Source organism: Mastomys coucha, unplaced genomic scaffold (assembly GCF_008632895.1).
Source record: "Mastomys coucha isolate ucsf_1 unplaced genomic scaffold, UCSF_Mcou_1 pScaffold14, whole genome shotgun sequence".
Classification (NCBI taxonomy): domain Eukaryota; kingdom Metazoa; phylum Chordata; class Mammalia; order Rodentia; family Muridae; genus Mastomys; species Mastomys coucha.
The window spans coordinates 123159434-123185444 of record NW_022196896.1 but is presented as its reverse complement, the minus strand read 5'-3'; the positions used below and the strand labels follow the sequence as shown (position 1 = coordinate 123185444).

Here is a 26011-nt window from a genome sequence, read left to right as displayed (position 1 = left end):
AGAATTCTGCAGTTTCCATGGTGTAAATATTTACAGTATAGCTGATTCCTCATCACCAGTACAACCTCAGTCATTGAGCACAGAGTTAGGAAGAGATGATTAATAGTTCAATGGCTGGAGTATTTCCAGCACACAGACAACAGATGCAAATGTGACCAGCGTCACATAGAGCAGTGCTCAGAGTAAAATACCGAGGTGGGAAATTATCAATACTTTCTGCTTTTTTAAAGAATGGTGGCTAAAGCCAGCCTGTGGTGGCACACACCTTTAATCCCAGAACTCAGGAGGCAGAGGCAGGTGGATGTCTATGAGCTCCAGGCCAGCCTGGGCTACAGAGTGAGTTCCAAGTCAGCCAGGGCTACACAGAGAAACCCTGTCTCCAAAAAGCAAAACAAAGCAAAAAATAAAACAAAACAAACACAAAGTTAATGGGCCGCCTGTTGAACAATCAGAGCATAACCTGCTGGTTCTTGTAACACTGTCAGAGAGCGTCAGATCAACCCAAAGACAGCGTCAGATCAGCCCATAGACAGCGTCAGATCAGCCCATAGACAGCGTCAGATCAGCCCATAGACAGCATCAGATCAGCCCATAGACAGCGTCAGATCAGCCCATACCCGCTTCTGTGGATGTCATCTAGTAAGTCTATTATGAGGCAGAAATTTATTTTTCAACCCTGGAGTCTCATGTAAATAGTTCTCTGAGTAAGGTTCTCTTTGTGTTTCATTATGTACTTCAGAGGTGAATCTATTAGCATCTTTCAGTTCATTCTAATCCTTTTAATGAGACATAGGAGTGCTCTTGTTAAAACAATAACCACAACATAAAAATGTAGCGTTAAAAAACTAAGCGTAGATAGGGCAATGAGGTTTGTCAATACACTGTAGATTGTAAATTGTAAGAAAGTGATTTGTTAGATAATTTGTTAGACTCTCTTAAGGTTTAAAGACTCTGTGATTCAAAATAGCATTATCTAGATATCTACCCCCAAGTATTTCTGAACATTATTCACTGCAGAAGAAAGAACTTGAACAAGTCTAATAGGGACAAGAATTTCACATGCCTACATGACAGAATTTTTCTTTCTTTTAATCTGTAGTGTCACATATTTCCTTTCTGCCTCCTCTCCCATGCCCCGATGCATGCGTGCGTGCGTGGGAACATGCACACATGTGTGCATGGGCGCATTTGAGAGGTTATGTGCTGGTTCAGTGTACCTGTAGAGGTGAAAGGACCATTTAAAGGAGTCACTTTTCTCCTTCTACCGTTTGGGTCCCAGAGATTGTACTCATTCGCTGAGTGATTTTACCAGATGCCGAAGGAGATTTCGGAATCAACAAATGAATCCAAAAAGGTTGAAAGTGACCTGGTTTAAATACTAGGAATCCATAACAGTATTCGCTTCGAAGAGGAATGAGTAAAAGGCTTGGGGTATCCTACAGAAAAGCATACATGGGTGAAAGATGCTTCGAGAGAGCAAGAGGAGGCAGCAGAGGAAGCAGAGAGCAATCTTTGATCCAATTTCCCACCAACCCGGCACTTAGGCATCAGAGAGCTGGGAGCACTCACACACATTCAAGTGGACAGTCTGCTCTAAGCTGGAATGCAATCATTTTAAGTGCGGCTGCCCCGCCACTGATCCCTGCTCTATCTTGTTGAAAAATGCATTAGCAAGGGATTTTTTTTTTTCCTGGGCTCACAATTTCAAAGCTTCTTCCCAATACCCCTGTGGCCACAGCCTTGCAAGAGCTGGAGATAGCTAGAACCAGGGGAATTACAATTCCTTTCAAATCCTGTTTCACTTTATGCTGCCGCTCCTACCGTCCCCGCGTGCTTGCTCTGTTCCTTTGGTGCAGCAAAGCAGCTGCCTCTTGGATGTATATACATTTATGCTTGGGGACATCCATTGTCTGAAACTAAGGGATGGAGAAACCACGCCTAGATGGATCACCGGCACAATGGAACAAAACTGGAGAGTGCAGAGAAGTCCAGTCTGAAGGCGACCAAGTCCAGACATTCGTGCCGCCATAATTTTATACAGACGGCCCCCCACGAAGGTTCCAACTCAGTTAACTCTACATTCACAGAGAAGCTAAATGAAATGAAACATAGGTACCAAGCAACCAAATCTAAAGCTCAAAATTAGGATACGGGAGAAGGGTTGCTACAGGAGACCAGCCTTGCAGGTTAAAAACCTTCTAAAGTACATGTGACTGGGGCCCAGAGGGATGGCTCAGTGGGTAACAGCCTGAGCTGCTCTTTCAGGGTACTCTAGCTTGGTTCTCAGCATACTGGGTGCCTCCCAGCTGCCTGGAGCTTCAGATCCGGGTGACCTGGTGCCCTCTGCTGGCCTCCAAAGGCCGCTGCGATCACGTGCATCCATTCTGAGAGAGACACATTATACTAATAACAGAGTAGGTACGACTATGCCGTTTTACAGTTCTCTTGTTTACCTGCTTACAGTATTCGGGCTAGTCTTTTATTTGCCCGTACTTGTATTTTACAGGAAATTACATGAGGACAGAATTTTCTTCTACTCCATCTTTGCCCCCATGGAATACATTATTTGAAATGACATAAGCATTTAAGTTGCAGCTTGACAACAAAGGGAAGCCACAGAGAATACAGGAAAGCAAGTAGACACCGCGCCAATACGCCCAGCTACGTGGCGAAGGCCTATGTACTATCATAGAACAAGAGTTACTGTTTGGTATTCTATACCAAAATCATGAAGAAAAGTGCTGAGTGGGTACGAAGATTTTTAGTTAACAGTTATGGTCCATAGGCTTCATATTGGCATTTACAGAAGGCGTAGGGCACGCCATATCTAATTTAACTTCATACAACACATCATATATTCTGTGATGATATCTAGCCAATTTTTTTTTTACTTAATTTTATTATTTTAATTACATTTATGTGCCTGTTTCTCTGTATGCGTCTGTGCACATGAAACAGGTGCCTGTAGAGGTCAGGCTGGATATAGAGTTACCGGCAACTGTAAGGGGCCTGATGGCGCTGGGACTAATCTGTATGTTTGTGCAAGGGCAGGACAGGCTCCCGGGTGCTGAGCCTTCTCTGTGTCCCTGCTCTAGGATGTTTTATCGCACTTAGTGGACTGAAACCCGGGATTTCTCAAAGTGTGGCTATTTTAAAATGATCCCACCATGATACCCTGCAGCTTTCAGGTGGGATTTTAAAAAAATATTTTTATTTTTTGTTTTCTTTGGGGGGGGGAGGTTTTAAGGGTCTTAAAAGGGCAGATACAAAGGGATGGGGAGATGAGTGGGAGTCAGGTGCAGGATGTGAAATTCAGAAAGAATCAATAAAAGGTTAAAAAAATAAAATAAATAAATGATCATTCCTGAAGGGCTCTCATGAAAATTTTATGATCCGATTTTACTCATACAGTCAGAAATTTAGAAACTTTTTCTAGAGTTCACGTTCAGGGGAGTTAAAAAGATTTCTAAGTCTAATTCACTGAATTAGCTCACTCTCAGGAAAATGAATCTTTGCCTATACTCTCAAGACCACACTAAAAGGTAGGAAATCCAGGTGTATCTTTGAGGGCCGTGATGAAGCCGTGGAGACAGGGGACATTGCATCACTACTACAGGTCTCGCAACGGTGACCAATGTGTTTGTGTCTAGCTAGGTACATGTGACTGTGGAGCCTCTCTACTGTAGCCAGAGAGCTTACAGACAAGTGATGAGGGTGGCGTCTTGGAAACTTTGCTAAAGTAGGAAATGGGGTCTGATGCCTGGGAAGAGATTCTGACTGTCATTCTCACGCCTTTGTGTCTTCAGATGGTGAGTCTAAGACGCTTCCACCCGAGAAGAAACCTACTGCTCCACCCTAATGCCAGGGAACCAATCCCAGCAAGGAGAAAGAAGTTTTAGCGAGATTCCCCTGGGCTAAAAACCAGCAGAAAAGAATTCAGTAACCCCGAGAATAAGCTCAGGAGAATTTTCTTTTCAGAACAAGACTTGGTTGAAAAAAATAAAGACAAAAACAAACGCATTGTGGAATGCATTAGCTACTTGTCCTGTTACTACGACAAAAAGGACGTTTAAGGAAGAGTCTTATTTGGGCTCATAGTTCAAGGGGACAGTCCCTTATGGTCACAGGAGCAGGGCAGTGAACCAGAGAGCAGGGTGAATGGCTCTTGCTTAACTTTCTCTTCTTCATCCAGTCTAGGACCCAATCCCACAGAATGGAGTGATGCGTGCACAGTTAGTGTGGGGTGTTCCCACCTCAATTAACACAATCTGGAGATCGTGGATGGCATGCCAAAGGCACGTCTCCTGGGATGATTCCATCCTTGGCAAGCTGATAATATTAATGGTCACATAGGGGAGGACAGACAGAATCCCCGTTCCTATGGATTCTCATTTCTTTAAGGACAGGAGTTTTTGTTTTGTTTTGTTTTGTGCAGCTGAACTGTAAATAATGAAAGCTGCTCAGAGAACAGAAAACATCACACAACTTGAGCATCCCTCACAACACTGATGGACAGTGTGGTATATGCTCCGTGTCTAGATCCTTGAAAAATATCGAGCATCCCTTTTATAGTGTGGACAGTCACAGCCAGAGATTCAGCCCAGCAGCATTTCCTGGTTTGTATGAGCCGCAAAGAATGCAGCTAACACGGAGTGCTCATCCGAGAAGCCTGCGGCTTCCTGCGCACACACTTCTGTGTTTGCTCTGGTGCTAGAGTAAACGCTGGCTGGCAGGAAGGGCGGTGTGTCCTGCGTCAGCACAGGCCTGCCTGTGAGTGGCATTTAATAAAGCCAGCTGGTTTTAGACGAAGCTTTTACAGCTTCACATTTGGTGTAATTGACAAAGCACGCAAGTATTGCGTATCCTCTCAGAGAGCTCACAGCCTGCTTTTTTCCTACTGCTAGAGATGACCTTCCCAGACTTTCTGGCTTCGGGTTCTGCTCTCTGATTGTCCAGGTTCCCCACGAGTTTAAGGAGGTACTTTACTGGCATTGAGGGTGGGTTTTTTTGTTTTTTGTTTTTGTTTTGTTTTGTTTTAAGAAGGAACATATGAATTAATGATTTTATTTCTAGAAGCTACTTCCCTCCAACATAATATAAAATGAATACCATTTATTTAAATGAATAGGCAGGAAAGACCAGAACCTAGGGGTCATGACTGTCAGTCCAAAGACCTTTCCCCTCACGCACACAATTAACTGAAATGAAATAAAACCTATTTAGAGATGAGGTCTTTCAGGTTCAATCAAATGAAACCATGCTAGATTACGACTGAACCCTAAGTCCACTGAAGATCAACTGTGAGAAAGGAAAGGGCAGCGAGATGCTGCCTGAGGCAGGGAGTGGGAAGTGATATGCCTGACTGATGCAGGCGGAGGCTGCATCCAGAGCATCCAGAGCAAGGCTCCACGAAGCCCAGGAGAACCCTGATGGCTGCTGCCTCCTCAGAGCAAGTGAGGGCCGTTCCCTAGGCCCTTAAAGATGCAGGCCCACAAACTATAGTTACATCCTGAGTAATTAACCCCATTCTCTTTGCAGTATGCTGAGTCCATGTAACTTAAGGAAAAGTGAGTTTTCTTTCATTTTAAAAATCAGGTTACCTGATACGCTGGAAAATAAACCTCTTGCTTTTCTTTTGCATTGAAATAAAAATCAGGTTAAAAGTCTGTTATGTATGTAGTATGTAATACTGATATTTTTTAAGGCTGCTATGCCAAACTATAAACTTAGTGGCTGAAGACACTCATTTTCAGTAGTTTATTTTTTCTGCTCTAGAGGCAGAGAGCAGGATTGAAAGGGCCTGCATCTTTTTGGGTTTTTCTAAAGAAGTCAATTCTGTAAATGGAAAAATGCCCACTTAAGCCAAACATCCTCCTACTTTTCATTAGGAAACAGAAATTTCCTGAGTGACACATGAGAGTTCACACCACTCATATGCATAAAATATCATCCCTAGATTTTAAGTCACAAAGTTAAAATCTTCACTGACTTCACTGGCACCCAAGTACCGACATTTTATACGGTTGTCTACTTTCATGCACAGTTACGCAGACATCACACCCATACTTAATGTGTTTTAATAAACAGAGGACATTGTTTTCTCCTCTCTTGATTGTTTATAGAGAGAAGTAGAAGATCCTGCACAGAACCTATTTCAACACAAATGACTCCTTGGGGAATTCATGTGGGCCTGAGCCCATCCACATGCACGGGAACCTGCTGACAGCTGATGTCATGGGAGCACAGAGCATTCAGGGGCGCATCCTTAGGAGGAACATGCTGATTCTCTTTTTGGAATGAAAATTGTATTGTAAAAACAGCGATCCCCATTTTTTCCAAAAAGATGATGCAACCTTTTCTTGTTCGAGTCTCCTTTTCTCCCTTTGTTCCTTACAGTCCTCCTAAACACGCAAGCAGACCTGAAGCCTATACAGTTTGTTTAAATGTTATTATTTACTTTTGTTTGGCTAACTGTCAGTTTTTTTCATACTCACAGTTGTAATGGTACAAAATTTGAACCTCACTTTAAAAATGTCTCATCATTTAGAAGAATTCTGCTTTTAAATGATATATTTTTATGAAACGGAAAACCTGCTTTTCAAAACAGTATATTAGTTTATAAAAAGCCTCCACTGGGCTGATCAAAGTCTGATAGTCTGGAGTTTTAGAATTCAACTTCTATCCATCCTCAATTCAGCACGTGTAAAGCATCTATTTCGTTATTTCAATGAGATTCGATACTCCCATGTGCTTACTTAAGGTTCTATACCATCTAACACTTAAGGGACAAGATGACATCTAATGGCCCTGAATGAATTATAAGAATTATTCTTTATACTCTTCTATTAGAGCGGTATACTCTTGTGTTATAGTAAGCTCTCTGAATATGAATGCTAGCAGTCTTTAATATAGCCTCTTCTGGAAAAAGTATTCTAGAAAAGAGAAAAGTTACTACATAAAATCTCTCACTTGTCTCCTACAGTAAGAATAATTATATACTTATATATTAAAGTATCAGTACATTATTACCCTACTATTAAACATGAATTATAAAAATGAACTCATCAGTAAGAAATTAAATTATTAAAGCATTGTGTTTGCTAACAGCAGTGCCTATTACCCATTTTCTCTGAGGCATGCAGGCAGCCCCTGTCAAGAGTTCTAGAAAAATCTATGAGGAATTAGGTTGACAGTAGAGTTCAGTGTCTCACAGAGACTCTGGTTTGTGTGTACGTGGGTGTGCTGAGCGGGTCTGGCTGTGGGACTCAGGGACGACCTGCTTACTGTTACTACAACAAGAATTCCCTCATTTCACTGGCAGCATCAGACGCTGCAGGTCCGGCTGATGGCAAACGCAGCATTCCAGAGCAAGTGGTTGCTGGCTCTGTTCCTCAGACACAAACATTATTTTATTCCTTTGCTCTCAGTACAGCCTTGTCCCAGCAGCCTCCACGGCTGGCAGTTTAGAATTAAATTCTGGTACAGAGATGAAAGACTATCTTGTTATAACTGGAGTTATTTTTTTTAATACAAACACAAATTTTATTTGTAAGCTGGGTTCATACACTAGTCTGTAAGCTCTTGCTTACCTGGTGATGTGTCTAATAAAAAGGTTTCAGTTACATAAAATTATTCCTTTCAATGTAATTTACTAGAGGAAGACACGATAATGATCCAGTTCTGAGGCCTGAGGACCTGCAGAGTCTTGCCACAGGGGCTCTCTCAAGAAAAGATCTAGAACAGTGGTTCTCAACTCGTGGGTCATGGACGCGTCACCCCTTGGACGGTGAGCGTTTAATGACCTTTCACAGGGGTCACATATCAGCTATTCTGTGTATCAAATATATTATATTCATAACAGTAGCAAAATTACAGTCACGAAGTAGTCACAAAATAATGTTATTGTTGGGGTCATTACACATGAAGAACTCACTGTGTTAAAGGTGTTAAAGGGTTGAAGCCTTAGGATTGTTAAGAACTGCTGCCCTAGGTATCCATAGGTACAGAAAGACAGACAGACTTCCAGGCCTTGTTACCGGATGGACATCGAATGTGATGGAGAAGGAAATGTGTGTAAGGTCAGTTATGAGATCGATCCAGTTATAGGATTCTGGAGGAAGTATATGTCAGCACAGGACAGGAAAATGACCAATAAGGCCAAGGGAACTCTGTCCCTATTTATAATCTCATGGAACCAAGAGCATGAATTCAAAACATAGTTGGAATTTGGCTACATGCCACAGAGCAAATAAGAAGGACTAATTTTGGTTGCCTTGGAAACGGGGCCCATTCATCATGTTGATGGTTCTATAAGAGGAGAAGGGGCAATTAAATGAAATGCACACTGAACCCTGTAGAAGTCAGATTGGGTTCTTCCTCCCAGCCCCATGCTCATGGAAATAAGACTCAGACTCAAAATATATTTACAAGTACCTTGGTCCTATAATTAGACTCTTCTCTGGCTAGATCATGATTTAACCCATTTATCCTGATCTACATTCTGCCCCATGGCTCGTTACCTGTGCTCAGGTACCATGCATCTGTCTCATCACATCTTCCAGGGCAAATACCCGGCCTGGCACTATCCCATAATCCCTTCTGCCTCTCAGATGTCCCACCTCCTATTCCCTGCCTAAGCCACAGGACATCGGATTTATTATTGACAGGTACCACATCCATACAGACGTGAGATATCTTCTCTAGAGACCACAGACAGGTAGAGCAACGTGTGTAGGAGTATTTACATGTTAACCATGGCTGGGATCTGTGCCTTGGCGCAGTGGACAATGGAGGAATGCAGGCAGTGGCGGTGTGGATTATATATGAAGCACAGCAGCTGCTGTACAGTTAGACCCCTGGGGAATCTACAGCCTCTCTCTCTCTCAGTCGCTTGCTCACAGTGAAGTAAATACGTCAGCAGGTCACTTCTATGCTTTCTAATGGTAGTGATGGGTAACTAGTGACTCTTCTGATAGGCACACAAGCAAGCAGGTTAAGACGACACATTGCAAATCAGCAAAAATAAAAATAAAAACAGTGGGATGGAAATTAGCATTGTGACATACCTTTTAAAACCAAAGCCATTCTTTCAGTAGTTGCAAATGAAAGCAGCTAAAGGCAGCTGTCCCTGCTGGGCTGAGTCTACGGATGTCTCTACCCAGATAATTGCATGTCTAGTTTAAGTAAGAAAGTATTGAACATTTCGTTCAGTTCTACATTTCTCTCTCTCTCTTTTTTTTTTAATTTGGAGAATACTTTATTAGTTTTTGTAATCAAACCCACACAGATAAGACCTTACCCATTTAATACAGTGCGTTACCCTTGTACAAATGGAAAATAATTAAATTTCACATTTCTAGACTAATATGGCTGTTAATTTCTCTACAATGCTAACTCAACACAGTAAACTGGGATGCTTTTTTCCAAAGTTGACAGCACAGCTAAAGTTTCCAAAAATTCAAATTATATATATATACCAATAATAGCAGTATGTTATGCATCAATAGCAGCAGCAGCTTTTCCAGGTTCTGCAGTCATTTGAACAAAATTGTGGAGACATCCAGCCCACTCTATTAAAACAGCACAGCTCTGTTACTCTTGTGGTACCTGGCACCATTTTTTTTTTTAAATTAGCTTCTCAGTCATCATCTGGATCAGCTCTACATTTCTAAGCTTACCTCGAAAAGCACTAATATCCCCATAGTGAACTTGAAGGACGAAATATTTGCTTCCAGTCTCCCCTCCAACTCTGAATCCAACACCTAAACAGTCAGAAGACAAGGCAAGCCGTCACTACAGAAATTGATGCTTAAATGAGTTACACTGGTAATTTTGTGCTGCTGGTCATGAAACACACAGGAAATAAGATGACTTATGTCATATAAAATCAGCATATACAAGAAGAAAGAAACTCCCCTGGCCAGAATATTTAACCATGTCTTGGAGAGAATCTAGTCATAGTTCCCAATTTAAACCAGAATGGTTCCTGGTCTTTTAGACAAACAGATCATTCATTTTGAAAGGAGCACTGGAACAAAATTCTGTCCCTGTTGACTATTTAGCAAACATACAAAAAGATCCTATTTTCTGTTTAATAAATATTCAGAAAAATTATATGTTCTAACTGATTATAGGAGATAGAATCTTACGAGTATCAGAGTGACTATTTTCCTTTCCAAGTGACAACAGAGCCTCCAAAAGTGACAGAGAGGAAATGAGTTGCCAGCTAGGTCACAAAGTCCAGGTGTCCGTGAATGGCCTTACTGCTTATATGGAGTTTGTTAATGATGTGTTTAAGACATACAGACATTCTATTCGCAGGCTGAGAAAAGGCATCTGTTCTCAGACTAACACATCTATGACAGAACTTCTGTGATGCTTAGTTAGGTCTGAGGGAGGGTACATGGCAACCTGCAGAGACAGTAGGCAGGCTGATTTGAAGCAATGCAAAGTAGAGTTCAATTAGCCGGCAGGACATGAGCTAGGGAAGGTAGACTGGGTGTATGCATCCTTAAACCATCTTTGGACCACAGCACATGCATTCTGCAGCCGAATCATGCACCTTCGTTAATATTCTGAAGCATTTAGGCAATAGGAGCGGGTCTTGGCAGTTCTCTCAGACACTGGAAGCTATCAATGATTTTCAGGCAGAGTCAGAAGGGCAGCTAGGCTTGGCATTACATTAAATACCTAGGTCCCAGGACTTTAAAAAAAAAAATTGATGCTGAAACAGCAATTTATTTAATTTCTAGGGATCTCTTGGCTCATAAACTATTCCTGCTGTTGAGAGCTGATGTGCCTCAGGCCAAAGGTGGCTTGAAGTATATACTGCATTATTTTCTAAGGCCATCCAAACTGTTGTGAGGGCAAACTACTTACCAAAGAAGTGAAAAAAAGGAACCACTACCTTTCATTACAAAGTAGGTGACGCTGGCACTTTTAGTGAAAAATGGCAATACGGAACATCAGCAACAGTGGTTTATAGAATGGACTATGAAAAGCTGATGCACACCAGTTAGACTATCCATGACACTTCAAACGTACCTTTAGGGAGCCGGGTCGGGGGAGCGTTTCTCGCCCAGGCATATAGAATATTGGCTTTATCTGTACAGGTTCCTTCATCACAAAACCTGAAAGAAAAGGCAGCCATAATGATTATGTAGGTCATGAAATCCATAAACTGCTCCGTATTTGGGTAGGTATTTTAAAGTCAGACACATCAATTATATATTTATTTTATTCTTAGGTGTAATATCCCAAGGAAGGCTAGAGCAATTTCTGCATGGAGAAAGCACCTGAACAGGGAGGAGAAAAAATCCCGTGTTGTGGATGTTCAGCCTGGACCTTGATATATCCTATGTGTAATGCACTCTCTGAAGCCAGGTAGACAGCCTTTCATGACTCCAAATATGGCACTGCATAAGCCAAGGCTACTACTGTGGATCCCTAGACAGACATGACAAGAATGGCATCCATGTTTGCTCTCTGGGGGTTGGGGAGGTTATGTTGCCAATACATTTTTGGCCGAATCAACAATTGTGTGCCCTCAGGAAGATAAAGTATGTGCACACACTTTGGGCTTTTGACTATCCTACACTGCACACACACACACACACACACACACACACACTTTAAAAAGACAGTGAACACAGGCTTGCATTTATACATCAAGTCATGTAGTACAAACATCATTTACTTTCCTGTTTCAGTTTTCTCTGTAAATGTGGCGCATGTTTTTCTCTGTGAATCAAATGAGATACAATTGGGAAGCTCTTTATAAATTAAGGCACTATCCATTGTAATGCACTATTTAATAAAACACTCAGTTTATTAAAAACAGTTATGCAGTGAGGATAGACATGTATGGTGAGGAGAGCCCTCAAGGACAAAGCCCATCTTCTTTCCACCCCTGGACCACCCCACTGGACCAACTCTAACGGTTGTGTTTCTTGGATGTTTATCATCCTTTAAGAGCAGCTCACATACAGAAACCCCTTTGACAGGGCTATATTAGTGATGTACAGTAACTCACATAGTCAAGATCTCTGGTAGACCTAATTTAATATATGATAAGTTGATGGCAAATTGCATTGTTTCTAACAATATTATAACTCCTAGCTTCTCCTGTCCTTGAAATAGATTTGTTTAAAACATGGTTAGGCTACACTTTTTTTTTTATAATTCATTTATGTTTGTGCTTTGGAAAATTGGGGCCAAACAAGGTCAGAGGCAGGAAATAAAACCAATCGTAAAGGTTGAAAACTATCAAGAACGAAGACAAGTACGGCTTCCTTGGCAGTAGCTGGTTCACAGAAAATGCGCACCATCTGTGGGCTGGAGAGATTGGAAAGGCAGAATTTTGTGGTGTCTTAAACAGGTTAGGGGCTGAGCCTACAGTTCTGGAAGGACATAGGTTACCTACATGGGCAACACTGCTAAGTCCGAGATTCCTTCAAACTCAAAGGCAGGAATTTTTGTTGGAGGTGGAAAAAGGATGTCAGTGCAATTAGTGCTATTATCTCTCAGAATTAAGAATGAGAGAGCCAGCACCAGGGGGTCCCAAATGCTATGCTTAGCAAACGTTCTTGCTTCCTTAAATCAAGCTCCAGAGAGACTGTAGTGTGCACTGTAAAACACATCAACCAGTTGTTTCTTACTGTTCTTGTCAACTGCCATACACTAAACATGAAGGACCATTACCATGTGATAATTGTGTCTGGAACAAATGTTTATGACATCACCATGCCAAATGTGTTCAAGAACGTAGGGTGTTGGACAGAGCCCCAAACTATAAACATTTCCTTGGCTTCTTTGTATAAGAGTTAGAGAAACCAGGCTGTCAGATGTGATGGACTTTAATACCTTACTCCTTGTGAGCTGTTAAAACGAAAAGCTTTGGGTGGTCGTTTTCATACCTTCCAACAAGGATCGTAAATATACAGGGGCCTAGCATCAGTGTGAGGACAGCGGTAAGGTGAGTGTAGTTTCTCTGATATGGAAGTCAGTTTTTAATGTATGACTACATGGAAGCAGATGGACATTAAACAGAGAACACCGGTTTAGTAAAATATTTCTAGCTATACATTGATGCCATTTGCTGGCTCAAGACATTTCCCATGCTTCCCACTAATGAAACGGAAACACCGCATACTGTAGTACAACACATAACACATAAGACCTCGGTATCTTTCTAGAAAAAAAACCCCTCTGCTCCTGCCGCGGTGCTGTGCAGTTTCTCGCTTCTCATTTCTACCATTCTCTTCAGGAGCCTCCTTCCTAATGCTCTGCTGGAGAAGTATACACTCGGCTTCAAGGCTGAGTTCTAGTTCTCCTTCCCAGGGAAGCCTCCTCCGACCCCGTCACCAATTCCCCTTCTTTAACCACAGCACCCTACTACACTCATCTGCCTTGTGAGCCAGATGTGGGGGGAGGGGGGCGCCTGAGGTTTGAGGCGATGCCCTCCGCCCAGTACTCACAGTCCCTGCGACTCTGCCTGGCAGTTAGCAATAGGCGGGGCAGTTTGCCTCTTTCACTTTACACGTTCAGACATGTAAATAACCCAGCTGAATAGGATACTGCATTGCCACATATACAGTAAGAATTAAATACTTAGAATAAAAGCAAAATATAAGCACTGACACATTTGAGTCATTACTTGCCCGGCTTCTCTTCCCTGTCTTAGGAATACTGCAAACGGGTTGCACTTTGAAACTGACTAAGTCACTCAATTCAAGCAAGTCCAAAGGTCACAGAACCAAGCCAGAGTGGACAGCTCTGGCCGTCACACTTCCTTTCCTCATAATTCATGACACTGGTTTACAGACAGAGACTATCATACGGAGATAAACTGTTATTGATACTGTCATACCTGAAGATACCATGTATACAAGCAGTTCTAAAATCAAATGTCAGGGGGAATCACAAAGTCAAACAATTCCACATCTTACCTTTGTCAGATCTGATAGAATAACAACTTCAAAAATAGATCTTGGGACTATAGAGTTGCTAAGTGGTTAAGGATACACAGAAAACCTAAGTTTCAGAAACCTACTCTTTCAGAAAACCTAAGTTTGGTCCCTAGCACACACATTGGGTTTACAACCACCCATAATTCTTCTGGCTTCCATGGGATCCTGCATACATATATACCTTTATACATAATACACATTCATCAAAATAAAAAATTTTAAAAATTCTTAGCCTTTGGCTGGAGAGATGGCTTTCTTGTCAAGAGTACTGACTATTCTTTCCAAGGACCTGAGTTTGGTCCCCAGCACCATGGCTTCTCATAATAGTTATAAGTCTAGTTCCAGAGGACCTGACACTCTCTTCTTGTGTACCCAGGCATTGCTTGCACAGACGTGCATGCAAGCAAAATACCCACATACATAAAATGATTGTTTAAAAAACTTGGCTTTATTAAAATACCTTCCTTATGTATTATGTTTAATACATAAACATATATGTATATATATATATGTATATATATATACATATATATATATATTAAATACATGACTAAGTAACGATGGCTCAGAGAAAGATATCAGGATACTGAAAATAATTTTAAATCTAATGTATGAGAGAACTAAAGGACAGTAAAATGGATGTCAGGAGAGTTTGGCTGGTGAGAGAATGTAGTGGCACAAAACAGTTTCACATTCTACAAATAAAACAATGGCCTTGCTAGCTAGGGCCAGGGCAACAATTAATATTTGAAATGAGGATGGCTCTGGATTCCTGGACTCTCCCTGTGGAAGCTTTTTCACCTCTCATCCACATGGACCCTTTCAGATGGCAGAAATACTTTCTGATTGCGCCAAGCTCCGAAGAGAGCAAGTCGGTCATGTTGGATCATCTATCTGAGTGACCGCTAAAGCAGTCACTGCTTTTAATCCACTAAATGCTATTTGAAATCAAAGGTTGCTTGGGTGAGATGGGCTATGACACCTTATCATCTCTTTTGGCTAAAATAATAAAGCTCAAATTGTCAGGTCCTGTATGGCTTTGGGATGGTTAGTATTAACTGTCCATTTGGCAGGATCTGAATGGCCTTGGAAGCAGCTTCCAGGCACAAGTGTGAGTGTTGATTCAGCCTGTGGGCTCACCTGTGAGGAAGTATTTTGATTAGGTGACTTGATCTCGTAAGGGTCATCTTCCCTGCCATTTTGCACCTTCTCCTGGGCAGGGATCCTGGCTTATATATAAAATGGATAAAATGAGCTGAGAGCCGGCATTCAGCACTCTCCGCTTCTGACTATAGAGATGTGAGGTGACCAGCTGTTTCTGGCGCCTGCCATCTTGACTTCCCTGCCACAGGGCTGTTTGCTTGACTTGTAGGTTGAAATGAATCCTTTTCCCTTGAGTTGCTTTTGTAAGGGAATTGTATTACAGCAACAGGAAAAGAAACCAATACAGGTAGGTCTTCAAACCAAACTATAACACATTAACTATCTAGCAAGCACAGCCAGAAAAATTAACAGGTTTTTGTCTGTTTGTTTGTTTTGAGAAACACAATGTAATAAATACTGTGGGTGGGATGTTATTACCTTTTGAAATTGCACTGGTCCTAATTAAGTATCCAAATGTCATTAACTGGTGCCTTATAGCCAATAGAGTACTTCTGCGAATTCAGATGTAATCCTATGGGGAACTTCAGTAGTTCCATAGGAGTTATGCATTCACACAGTAAATAAAAGAACACCTAGCCAGCAAACTAAGTCTGGTAGTGGTTTCATGAATGACATCATAGGAACTAGCCCTGACATGATCACCTAATCCCAGTGAGAGGGGCAATAGCGTTTGTAGGAAGAGAGGGTATGGAACACAATTCTCAGTCCAAAAATGCCCATCTCTCCTATGGAGGCAGCACACTGAACACACTATGTATCTCTCAGGGCTTCCTCTTTCATAGCCAACAAGGCAGCGTTAGGAGCCCCATTTAATGGATAAAGAAACATCCATGCAGGTAAGGTAGATACTTAAGTAATGTCCTTGATAATCACTGAGGCAAAATCTGAACCCAAGATACTTAATTACGTTTGACGGTATAACACCACTATGTTTAACTCAGCGGCTAGTGTTGTAAGGAAGATGACCAAATACCATTCAGCATGTTCCATGAAAAAATATTTTATGTGTGTGAGGTTGGTTTTCAGTGATGACGTCGAAGAGAACATCTGATCCTTCCTAACTGGAGCCACTGACAGTTGTGAGCTGCTGTGTGCATGCTGGGAATTGAACCTGTATCCCCCAGAACATCTAGTGCTCTTAACTGCTGAACCATCTCTCTAGCCCACCCTATGCCCCTTGTGTGTTGCATAGTTTGTGGAAACTGTCAAAATCTTTATAAGCATGGCACTAGCAATCAATAAAGACTAAAGAGCTCCTACCGCCAACTCCAAAACACACAGCTAAGATTACTAGCCAGGGAAATATAATCATTGCTGACTCAGAGTTAGAACAGATACCAACTGTATTTTAACCAGGGGTCATATGTTTTCTATCCTAATATAAGCTGGTTCCAATAGTAAGGTAACAGAAAGAAAGTTGTGAGCCGAGAATGTAGCGCACTGGGTAGAGATCTTGCCTAGCTTTTAAGAGGGCAGGTGTCCAATCTGAAACGTAACATAAGCAAGGCTAGGTGGTTTAATCTTAGCATGCAAGAGATGGAGGAAAGAAATCAGTTCAAGGTCATCAAGGAGTAGAGACCCTTTCTAAACAAATGCATAGTGAATAAAGGGAAGCCAGCAGAACTTGTGACAAGATACTGCTCTTAATTGCACATCATATAGTGCCCCAAATGAAGGATGACATGGGTTTTGGAGGCTTGCTATTTTCGTTATGCTGAGATGGACGTTCTATTTGTTGGATTTTCCAGAAGTTTCTTATGGAGGAAGAGACAAAGAAAGCACTGCAGAAAACACTTTGAATGTTGCTATGGAGTGTACGAGGATGAGCAACCAGGATGCAGAAAAGCTGCAAAAGGCAGCATGCACGCACCCTGCCCTCAATCAGTATGATCAGGAGGCAAGCGGCAAAGCTGGGGCCTTATCTGGGCAACATCATCCCTAGGATAAGTCATTTAGATGAGTAACCGAGGGGAGTGTTACACATGGGCATGCATATGCTCTAGCTATGTTCTCTCTCCCCTCCCTCGCATCAGCATCTATAACCCTGTGGAGATGGTGGCATTTAAAGAGACACAGCAGGTGGCTAATAAATAGAAGCAGTTGAAAGGGATTTAAGCTAATTCTTCAGAGGATGGTGAGGCACTCTACTGCTTTGGTTTGAGAAGGATGCTAAGTTAGAGCAGCTGGAAATGGCCTCCTTTAGAAGGCTGGGATTCTCCCTTTTTAAAAAAACATCAAACAGCTTGTAGCAGCTCTCTTTGATTTTTTAAAGTTGAGCTGGTCATAAGTGTCACTAGGAATAGTTTTAAAATAAAAAATTAATTATAAGAACTAAAAATAGTTTTGGCTATGCACAGACAACCATACTGCGGCAGAGGGCTGGTGATACATTTAAAGTCCACTGAGTAACAGCCTAATATCTTGGTTTTTTTTTCCAGTTTATATTATTCTGTATTTTTGTCATAATGGTGTTTTGGGTCATGGAAACAATTTAACTGATACACAAACAAAATAAAAATGTTCATATTCGTGTTATGAAATGTTTTATGTTTAAATTGGCTTACACACATGTATCCCTTTGCACATTCAAAACATTTATCAAACTTTTGAAACCAACCCCCTTAGCTTCTTGAAGTACACAGCACACAATTAGTATCTGTAGTCACTATTCTCTACATTAGCACCCCATTTCACGCAATAATCTGAAGAAAAAAAAATCTCATTTTGCCCTGTTGTTTAAGCACCAAAATGCACTCAGCAGAAGAGAAACTGTAGAACCCTACAATCACAAATTCTAAAAAATTAAAATAATATTAATAAAAAAGCACTCCAAGGCACAGAGGCAGCTGGGCGGTTAAGAGACCTTCTGCTCTTATGAAGAATCTCGGTTTGGTTTGGTTCGCATCACCTGTGTGGCAGCCCACGGCCTCTGTAATAGTCATCCAGGGCATCCAACACACTCTCTGGCTTTCGGGGCATCATGCACGAGCACAGTACATATACATGCATGTCAGTGAATACAGGTATACCACGTAAAATCAAAATAGATAAATCTTTTTAAAAGGTACTTCAAAAGTACTATGCTAAATGCCAAAAAAAAATTCATCTAAACAAAAATCATGACTTTTTTTTTCAAATCTCGAAACTCTTGGTGAATAACGACTTATTGATTAAAATACTATATGAAGATGCAATAATGCGTTCCTAGAAAGGAACAACGAGAATTTTATTTTCCAACACACACTGATTGGCTAGTTATTAGTAGAGTTATGTCCTTTTAAATTCAGCAGAGTTTCATCCCCAAAAGAGCAGCTGGAGATATGGCAAGAAGTGGAGTACTTGTTTAAACTCAAATTCAGCCAACAAATCTGCTGTGCCTAAATGTTGGAGCTCACGTACAGCCCGGCAAATTATAACACTGCCCACTTTGCTCTGGCCTGCCCCCATCCCTCCCCATTGGTGGCTAATTGTCTTTTGCATTAACAGACAGCAACCAGAGGTATTAGGTTACATCTGACAGGTACTGCTGCCTTCTTGGGTCATCAGAGAGGCTGCTCCATCAGCTGGTCCCTGTCTGCATCCTCCAGAGGTATGTTAATTTGGAATTGAGCATCAGGCCCACTCGAACTATAAAGAGACCACCCCACAGTATATTAAAAGGTTCACATCAATGTATGCAATTTAAGTGCACATGCATATAATTAACTAGACACATTAACAGTGTGAGCAGCTAATTTGGAATGAGACACAAAAGACTGGAATGCGTGTGGAAGGGGGAAAAAAAACTTTAAAATTAAAATGACTGCATAATGAAAACTGCTTCATGCTGTGTCTACTGTTTTCATGTAAACTTAATATAACTGTAAATATATTTTAATGAACAGTAGAACGAGGCAATTACCGAGAGCAAAGGAGGGCAGCTCCGTACCGAAACATCAGAGCAGCTCTTTGCCTCCGTATTATAAGTGCTGCCTCAAGACAGGGGGTGAGTTATAACTTCATAATTTCAGGGAAAAATGCTTCCTATATTAAAGACGCATGCCTTTTTGCCAATGAGCTGGGAACAAAAGCAAAAACTCATGTGAAAAAGGCATTGGGGACAGGGGGACAGAAGGAGATCTCACTAGCACGAAGAAAACAAGAAATCCAAGCTTGATTGGTTAAAAAATATATATATAATATATATATATATATATATATAATTTTCAAAACATAATCAGAACATAATCAAAAAATTTATATATATATACATATACATATACATATACATATATATATATACATATACATATATATATATTAGGCCTTTGTGCTCCTTGAAGAGTTTCTTAGCTCATAAACCGGTTACTGATATTATTAAGTATCAGAAATCAGTACAGATATCCCACTGGAATGTATGTGGGAGAGTTGGAGAGACTTTACTTAAACACCTTCTATTTTGTAAGAGTCGAAGGCTAGATTTGCAACCTCAAATGAATATGATAAATCTTGTTACTCCAAGAATACAGAACTTTCGGTGCTGGCATATTTTTGCTACTAGAGTGACTGAAGTGGGAGGAAAGGAAGGCAATTGTTGAGAAAGCATACACAGGCTCTCTCACGCTGCGCTTGGGAAGCAGTTGGGGGCGAGAGGTAAAATGTCCTTTGAAGCAACCTAGAAGTATACAGCCCAAGAACTGCCATGAATTCTAATTTTTTTAAAGAGAGAAATGGGCCCTGCCAAATACTGGAGAGAAGAGGCTATACTGGAGTTAACTGGAATGCAAGGCCACACTGCAAAGCCAAAGTGAGCAGAGCAGCGGCTTTACTTAATGCATTCCTTCTACTCTGCATATCGAACAGCTCCTATATCTACTTCCAAATGTTAAATGAAGACTTTGGGCTTGGCTAAAACAAGATGAATAATAGCATCAATTATTTTCCTTGCTTTATGGCTTAACAGCCAATTATTACAAATCTATAGATGAAATGGGAACGAGCTACCAGGCAAGTAGTTTAAATTACATTTAAAATGATGTGGATTCAGCATTACACAAAATTCTAATTAGTCAGCTGTGCATCGTACCAACAATCCACAGCCGATATGTGCTTGAGGTGAGCCAACCTCTGCACATTGCCAACTCCTGGTAGTCAGGCCTTTCTCAGCTGACTGCTAGAAGGTATACAATGCATACTTACAGAATTATAGAACGTTTGCATAAAGGGGGTTTGGGACTGACCGAGCACATAGCTAAAATCAATAAACATGGTAAGCTTGGCAGCCAACACACGGCATCGGCTGCGCTACTTCTTCACTTCTGTCTGTTGTCTTTTGAACACGAATTTTAGCAAAACAGCACACAGAGACACAGATATCATCCCACAATTCCACTTTCACCGGAGTTTCCTTTGACACCCCCCCCCAAACTTTAAACCCTTTGGCAGTATATTATATATATATAAAGTTTCTATAAAAGTAGAGTTTCAAAATAGGACATTTAAGAATGCCAGTAAATAGCTAAAGTGTTGAAAGAATGTGATTGTTTTGATGTTCCTCTGGCATGAAAACGGCAAACAGAACTTTGGCTTCTATAATTTTTAGCAGTTAGGGTCGTCGTAGCTTTTAAGTGCTCTTGGGCTTTGTCATTTCCTCCCAGCAAGGTGAAGCCAAAGCACATTTGAAGAGCTTATCTTCCTTCTAGCTATCTTAATCACTCTGTTAACTAAAAGACTATATTGCTAGTTGCAGAAGGGAGATTTTTAAAGCCTACAAAATAAAGGATGTGATTTGTGGAATAAGACTCAGAAAAGACTGTCAAAGAACAACCTTGTGATGGAGACTTTTTATTTATGAAAATTTATGAAAAAGATAAAACAATAACATTGATACCAAGGGGTATTAACTGTGATTTGCTGATTCCATTTTTATATAAAGCTAGTCATGTGAGGTTGGTTCCTATGTGATATGCCATTACATCAAATAACGTAAGCCTATTAACAAATGCTTTGATGGCACTCGGTCTATGGAGATTTCCACTAATTGCTCCATGCTTTTCCCAGTTTCAAATACTTATTGCAATTGTTTATTACAAAAACAGCTAGAAAGCAGTTGCTGCAAGCCTCACATCACACTAATGAATATTAGGATACACTGAGAAGTCGGTCTACATGATTATGTAGGAGCAGGATATCAAAGCAAGCCACTCCACGGTGCCTTTGGGCAAAGCATGATGGTCATTCTGGACTGCTACATAGTTGACAAAAGCAGGCGGCTTAGAATATATTGGTGTTTTTTTTAGAGTTCACAGATCTTCAGTAACACTGAAGAACACACCGAAAAGGGAAATTTCAAGACATAATAATTATAAAATACATTTCTGGGTATAGAAAACACATTTACCATTGAAATGACCCCACATCATCCTCTGCCGCTGTCTAAGAGGCATTTAAGAATGGTTTATTGATTAGTCATGGTACAATAGAAAGCTCAAAAGAGTGATTAAAACTATTCCTACACCTGTAATAGTTACTTAAATAAACATTGGACAATATGGTCAAACTGACTTTGGAATCAGACATGCTAATGAATGCCTTGTGTCCAGATAGCCGATCCTTTGAATACGTTAGTAAACCTGAGCTTCTGGCTTCTTGTCTGTAAAATTTGCATAGGAGCACTCGATTTGTAGAGGCATAAATAAATAAATAAAATGATACCTACAGATAACTTCGCACAGCCTATGGGACCAAAGAACCTTGGATGAACAAAACTGCAATGCTTTTTGGGTGGAAACACGAATTATACAAAAACTGATGTCAGAATATCAATAATCTAAGTTCCCTTTGTATGAGCATTTAATCAGTGACAAGGACTGATGCTGAACAGAGGCCTAAACAATTATGATAACCACAGGATGTCAGTGAACACTGTCATTTGTCTACTAATCATCTGTAAAATCCTTCCACGAATACTCTTGGGACTTGTAAAAAGCACAGGTTTTCTATTGCGAGCCCAGCAATCCTTACCAGTAACTTCCAGTGGACGAGGGCATATTGCATCCAAACAGCAGCATGTGGTGGACCGTGTCCATGCTGGCCCGAGGCTTGAAGTCAACTGTCAGGAGAAAACGATACACGAACGTCAACACAAGCTATATGCGTGTGTGGCAAGGTCAGAGGAGAGTGAAGAAGCTTTCAACGGCTTGAATATCTATTTGATGCTTTCATGATAAAACGCCCTGATATCTTAAGGTGAGTATGAGTTAATAATTTGATTTAGGAATATAGTAAACTATTGCATATGAGAAAGAAAAAATAATAATTAACAAGCTAATGAAGACTGCTATTCACACATACACACACACACACACACACACACACACATTTAAAAATGAACCGTCCCTTTTAATGCGGTGAGTGCCTTATGTGATGTGAAAGCTCCAGGCTATTTATTCACAATAGATTTCCTTCCCACTTTCAGCAGAGTGCTGTATACCAGAAAACATTGCACAATGATGCAGTAAAATGGAAGTCACAGTGAGTGGTCAAAACATGACTAGAGACTCACAACATATCTATATCACCTTAAATCACAATAGTAGTCATTGCACACATGCAGTGCATGCATATATGCATGTGTGTGGACACACATACATATACAAGGAGAGGGAGAGGGAGAGGGAGAGGGAGAGGGAGAGGGAGAGGGAGAGGGAGAGGTTGATTAAGAGATTTTCCCAGAAAGGAACATATATGTAGTGTTGCATGCCTTTAATCCTAGCACTTGGGAGGCAGAGGAAGGCTGATTTCTGAGTTCGAGGCCAGCCTGGTCTAAAGAGTGAGTTCCAGGACAGCTAGGGCTATATAGGGAAACCTGTCTTAGAAAAAAAAACAGAAAGAAAGAAAAACAGAGGTGGAATTCTATCCTCAGTGAACCCAGCGTACTTGTGAAGGTTACAAGCACCTATTAGCAGCCCAATCCTCATTTCCTCCCAAAACCAGTGTGGAGGATACTACAATAAGCAAAAGCCAATGCAGAACACAGACGTGAAATTTCACGTCTGTATTATCAGTGGTTGATATTAATCTTAGCCTCCCTTTCATGGATGGCGGTTTTCTCCTTTTTTGTCCTCACTGAAAGTGCTACCTGTGATGTAGATATATGAAATATATTTACACATTTTTATAATTATATCTCAGAGTACAGTTCATTGCAAGCAAAATGAAAAATACCTCCAGCTTAAAAAAAAAAAAGTTTATGTGTCTCCAGTGCATACAAAAATGCTAAGCTGTCTAATATTACATATGTCTTAAGGCACCTTTCGCCCATTTTTATCTGGCTCCAAGACAAAATTAATAAAGCATCATTTGTTGCTAAAAAGCATAGTAAGACATGCGTATTATTAAATGAAAACATCCTATATCAAATTGTGGCATGGGACTTTTAGGGATGGCAATTCAGAAAGCATGCTCTCTGCTAACCTAACCTACAATTTTCACGGGAAACCATAAGCTTTTCAGTTACTGCACTGAAAATAAGAACGTACAGCACAAATGCCACTGCTTAAAAAGCCAACAAAGAAGATGCCTAGAACAGACTTACGAGAACCTGAAGCATTGTTTTCTCAAACGGAGAACACGGTGGACCAACGAGATGGAAGCTGCTTTGGAAGCAGAGAGTAAATTGAAAGTTATGACAGCTCAGAAGTCACAGAAACTCAAAATTTGTTAGCAAGAGAAGAGGGAAAAGGATGTGACAGTAACTTCACTATGACATCTGTCAACCCATCAATTGCCAGTGTCCACTCAGCTGATCTGGTTGGTACCTGTGTATCCACTTCTTCCCTCACTGCTCCATGTGTATCGCTCAGGAAGCTGCATGCTTCAGAATAAACGAGGACCAGTCTTAGGTCAAGAATATAAGAGTAACTTGGTCCCTTGCTAGAACCTCCATAGAAGCATTCAAGGTCCATTTTTTTTATTTTTATTTATGCGTGTCTGTGTAAATAGGACATGTGTTTTCTTTTTTTTTTAAGATTTATTTATTATTATATGTAAGTACACGGTAGCTGTCTTCAGACACTCCAGAAGAGGACATCAGATCTCATTAGGGATGGTTGTGAGCCACCATGTGGTTGCTGGGATTTGAACTCAGGATGTTCGGAAGAGCAGTCAGTGCTAGTGCCTGCTGAGCCATCCTGCCAGGCCGACGTGTTTTCCATTGCCTACTAAGATCAATAGAGGGTATGAGCTGCCCTGGAGCTGGAGACATAGGTGGTTGTAAACTGCCCCACTGTGGGAGCTGGGAATGGAACTCGGTTCCTTCTCGGAAAGAACAAGAAGTGTTCCTCACTGTTGATCCATTTCTCCAGCCCCCACTTCTCTGCTTATCCTCCTGTCAAAAAAAAAAAAAATGTAACTGTGGAAATCTGTAAATGGCTTTTAAGTAAGAGTCTGCCCCTCTGAGCTCATTTATAATTTCATCCCCTTAGATGAACTTATGAGGGCTAGATAGATTTCCTACCAGTAAATCAATGCTAGAGTTTGGGTGTGGCTCTTGGGGATGTGGGTGGAGAGAAAGAGAGAGAGAGAGAGAGAGAGAGAGAGAGAGAGAGAGAGAGAGAGAGAGAGAGAGAGAGAGAGAGAGAGAGAATGAACTCAGGTTGGGAGTCACTTAGATTAAATATGGAGCTGTGGGATGGACAGAAGTAGGAACCTTGGAGAAGGCTCAGGACAAAGGAACAAAGAAAACCCTGATCTGTCAGGATTCCTTTAGAAAACATCGGTTGGATTGTTTTATATTAATGCTGTGAGGCTTCTGTGGAGAAACAAAGCAAAAAAGTTTTTTGGTTTTTTTTTTTTTTTTTTTTTGAGAACAAGGTGAGCTATCAATAATTTTATAAAGGGATTCAGATGAGAGAGATTGTTCATGAAGGCAAAAGTAAGCCATGTCTTACCCTTTATAAGGAGAGAGAGAAAGAGTGAACATGCCCAGGTTTCTCTTAGACACAAGGACTTTCTGCCATCCTTTGTAGTAAAGGGGAAATTCTTTCATCATCTATTTTGAAAACTCATTCAGACATAATTTCTTAAGTACTACTTATTTGTTTGACATCAAACCTTGTCTAGAAAGAAGTTTGATTTTGCTTCTGAAATGAGAAAAATCTATCATTAAGTAGTGGCAAAAGAAAATACCAGAGTTTCCATTCATAAAACCATTTGTCCTAAAGCAAATACCTTCTCCCCCACCCCAAACTTATTCTTCCTGACTCATATCATCCTTCAGAAATGCAAGATGTAATTCAAATGCTAAAGAAATTATACATACAAGGTAAAACAAGATGCTAGCTATCCTAATGAAAAAAATATATCTATGTATTTTTATAATTATATCTCAGAGTGCAAATCATTGTAAACTGAAATGAAAAATACCTCCGGCTTAAAAAAAAAGTCAAATTGAAATGTAAATCTAATGGCCTAGTCAGTCATCAATGGGAGGAGAGGCCCTTGGCCCTGTGAAGGCTCTATGTCCCAATGTAGGGGATTTCCAGGACTAGGAAGTGGGAGAGGATGAGTTGGTGGGCAGAGGGAGGGAGGAGGGAATAGGGGGTTTTTGGGAGGGGAGACCAGGAAAGGGGAGAACATTTGAAATGTAAATAAAGAAAATATCTAATAATAAATTAATAAAAAATATATGTAACACTAAAGCAAACATGGGATGACTTACAATAACATAGTGATTAGAAAATTCCATTTAACTGTGACCAATAGGCAAAGAAAGTGTGACAGTTTCATTTCCTGGGTTGGTTTGATTCCTACTCCCTATAGAAATACTGAGTCCCCAACCCTTGTGAGTAGGGTTAAAGCATACTGGACAGAAGCTTTGGAGATCTCAACAGAACAAGAAA

General features: G+C 40.7%; 1 protein-coding gene across 8 annotated transcripts in view; it reads right to left on the bottom strand.

Moving 5' to 3' along the window:
* The window catches only part of Pam (peptidylglycine alpha-amidating monooxygenase), a 284277-nt gene that overhangs the window by 96434 nt on the left and 161832 nt on the right, over nt 1–26011 (bottom strand). For all 8 annotated transcript variants that reach the window (XM_031368553.1, XM_031368547.1, XM_031368548.1 and 5 more), the window contains exons 5-7: nt 22134–22221; nt 11044–11129; nt 9678–9761 (exon numbers count right to left, since the gene is read on the bottom strand). In XM_031368553.1, the coding sequence (XP_031224413.1) occupies nt 9678–9761; nt 11044–11129; nt 22134–22221 (258 nt within the window). The remainder of the gene's footprint in view (nt 1–9677; nt 9762–11043; nt 11130–22133; nt 22222–26011) is intronic.